Below are 854 nucleotides of genomic sequence, written 5' to 3'. Positions count from 1 at the left end.
TTAGCTCAAAATCTTACCTTTCCCTCCTCAGTCACTATCCCAACACATTTATAAATGATAGTTCTTAAAGAGTAGGTGGCCTGTAAGGGCAGGCCTGTGAAGTTTTATGTAGTAAATTTTTGGGTGGGACATAATGTCTTCAAAGGCTGGATCTGAGTTCCCCAAGGATGCTATTACTCTGTTGGCAGGATCTCTGGTGGCTTCTTTGCTTGCCTGTCCCTTTCCTCCTAGGGAAGTTCCATGTTCTCTCTGATAACACTCTCTTGAGTAACAATTTCTTTTTCCTACCCAGCCCCCTCACTGGGAGATGTATCCAGCACAGCAGAGTGCCCTGCTTGTTATGGATCTAATGAAAGCGCCTGTCTTGAGAACCCACAGATATGTCATGGAGAACAGTGTGTCTCTCTAGTTGCAGAATTTAAAAATGGTACGTCTTGGAGTTCCAATTCCTTTGTGTGACTTGAGTTGAAAACATGTCAAGCCTTGGGTCATAAGTTCTGAGTTAACACAGAAGGGCAGAGGACGGTTGTGGGACAGGGGGGATAAGGGTGACAATGCCTTTGAGACAGAGAGGCTGTTGATGCAGCCTTAATCTGGTTGCTCTTTCTGCCTTCTTAGTCCAGAGCTCTTTCTTCTGTGCTGCCCTTCTCTTGAACCCCATTCTCTGTGGCTTGTACTCAAGCCATGCTTGTCTAAGTGTATCATCCACTCCTGATATTCACTACTGGACTAATTGCCATCGTTCTGTAAATATGGGCAGGTGCAACTTTAATTTCCTTTTATATCTACGTTTTTCTTCTCTACCTGTCACTGAGAGATGTAGGCTATGGCACTGTGGGTCACCCGGCAGGAAG

At 45.2% G+C, this 854-nt stretch overlaps 1 protein-coding gene across 1 annotated transcript in view; it reads left to right on the top strand.

Moving 5' to 3' along the window:
* Positions 1-854, top strand: part of LYPD8 (LY6/PLAUR domain containing 8) — an 8,253-nt gene that overhangs the window by 3,895 nt on the left and 3,504 nt on the right. The window contains exon 4 of the mRNA XM_008588475.1: positions 293-427. Coding sequence (XP_008586697.1) covers positions 293-427 — 135 coding nt within the window. The remainder of the gene's footprint in view (positions 1-292; positions 428-854) is intronic.

The sequence above is a fragment of the Galeopterus variegatus genome, unplaced genomic scaffold (assembly GCF_000696425.1).
Source record: "Galeopterus variegatus unplaced genomic scaffold, G_variegatus-3.0.2 Scaffold4859, whole genome shotgun sequence".
In the NCBI taxonomy this organism is placed as follows: Eukaryota; Metazoa; Chordata; class Mammalia; order Dermoptera; family Cynocephalidae; genus Galeopterus; species Galeopterus variegatus.
Note: the sequence above shows the minus strand (reverse complement) of the source record. Positions and strands in the feature narration are given on the sequence as shown.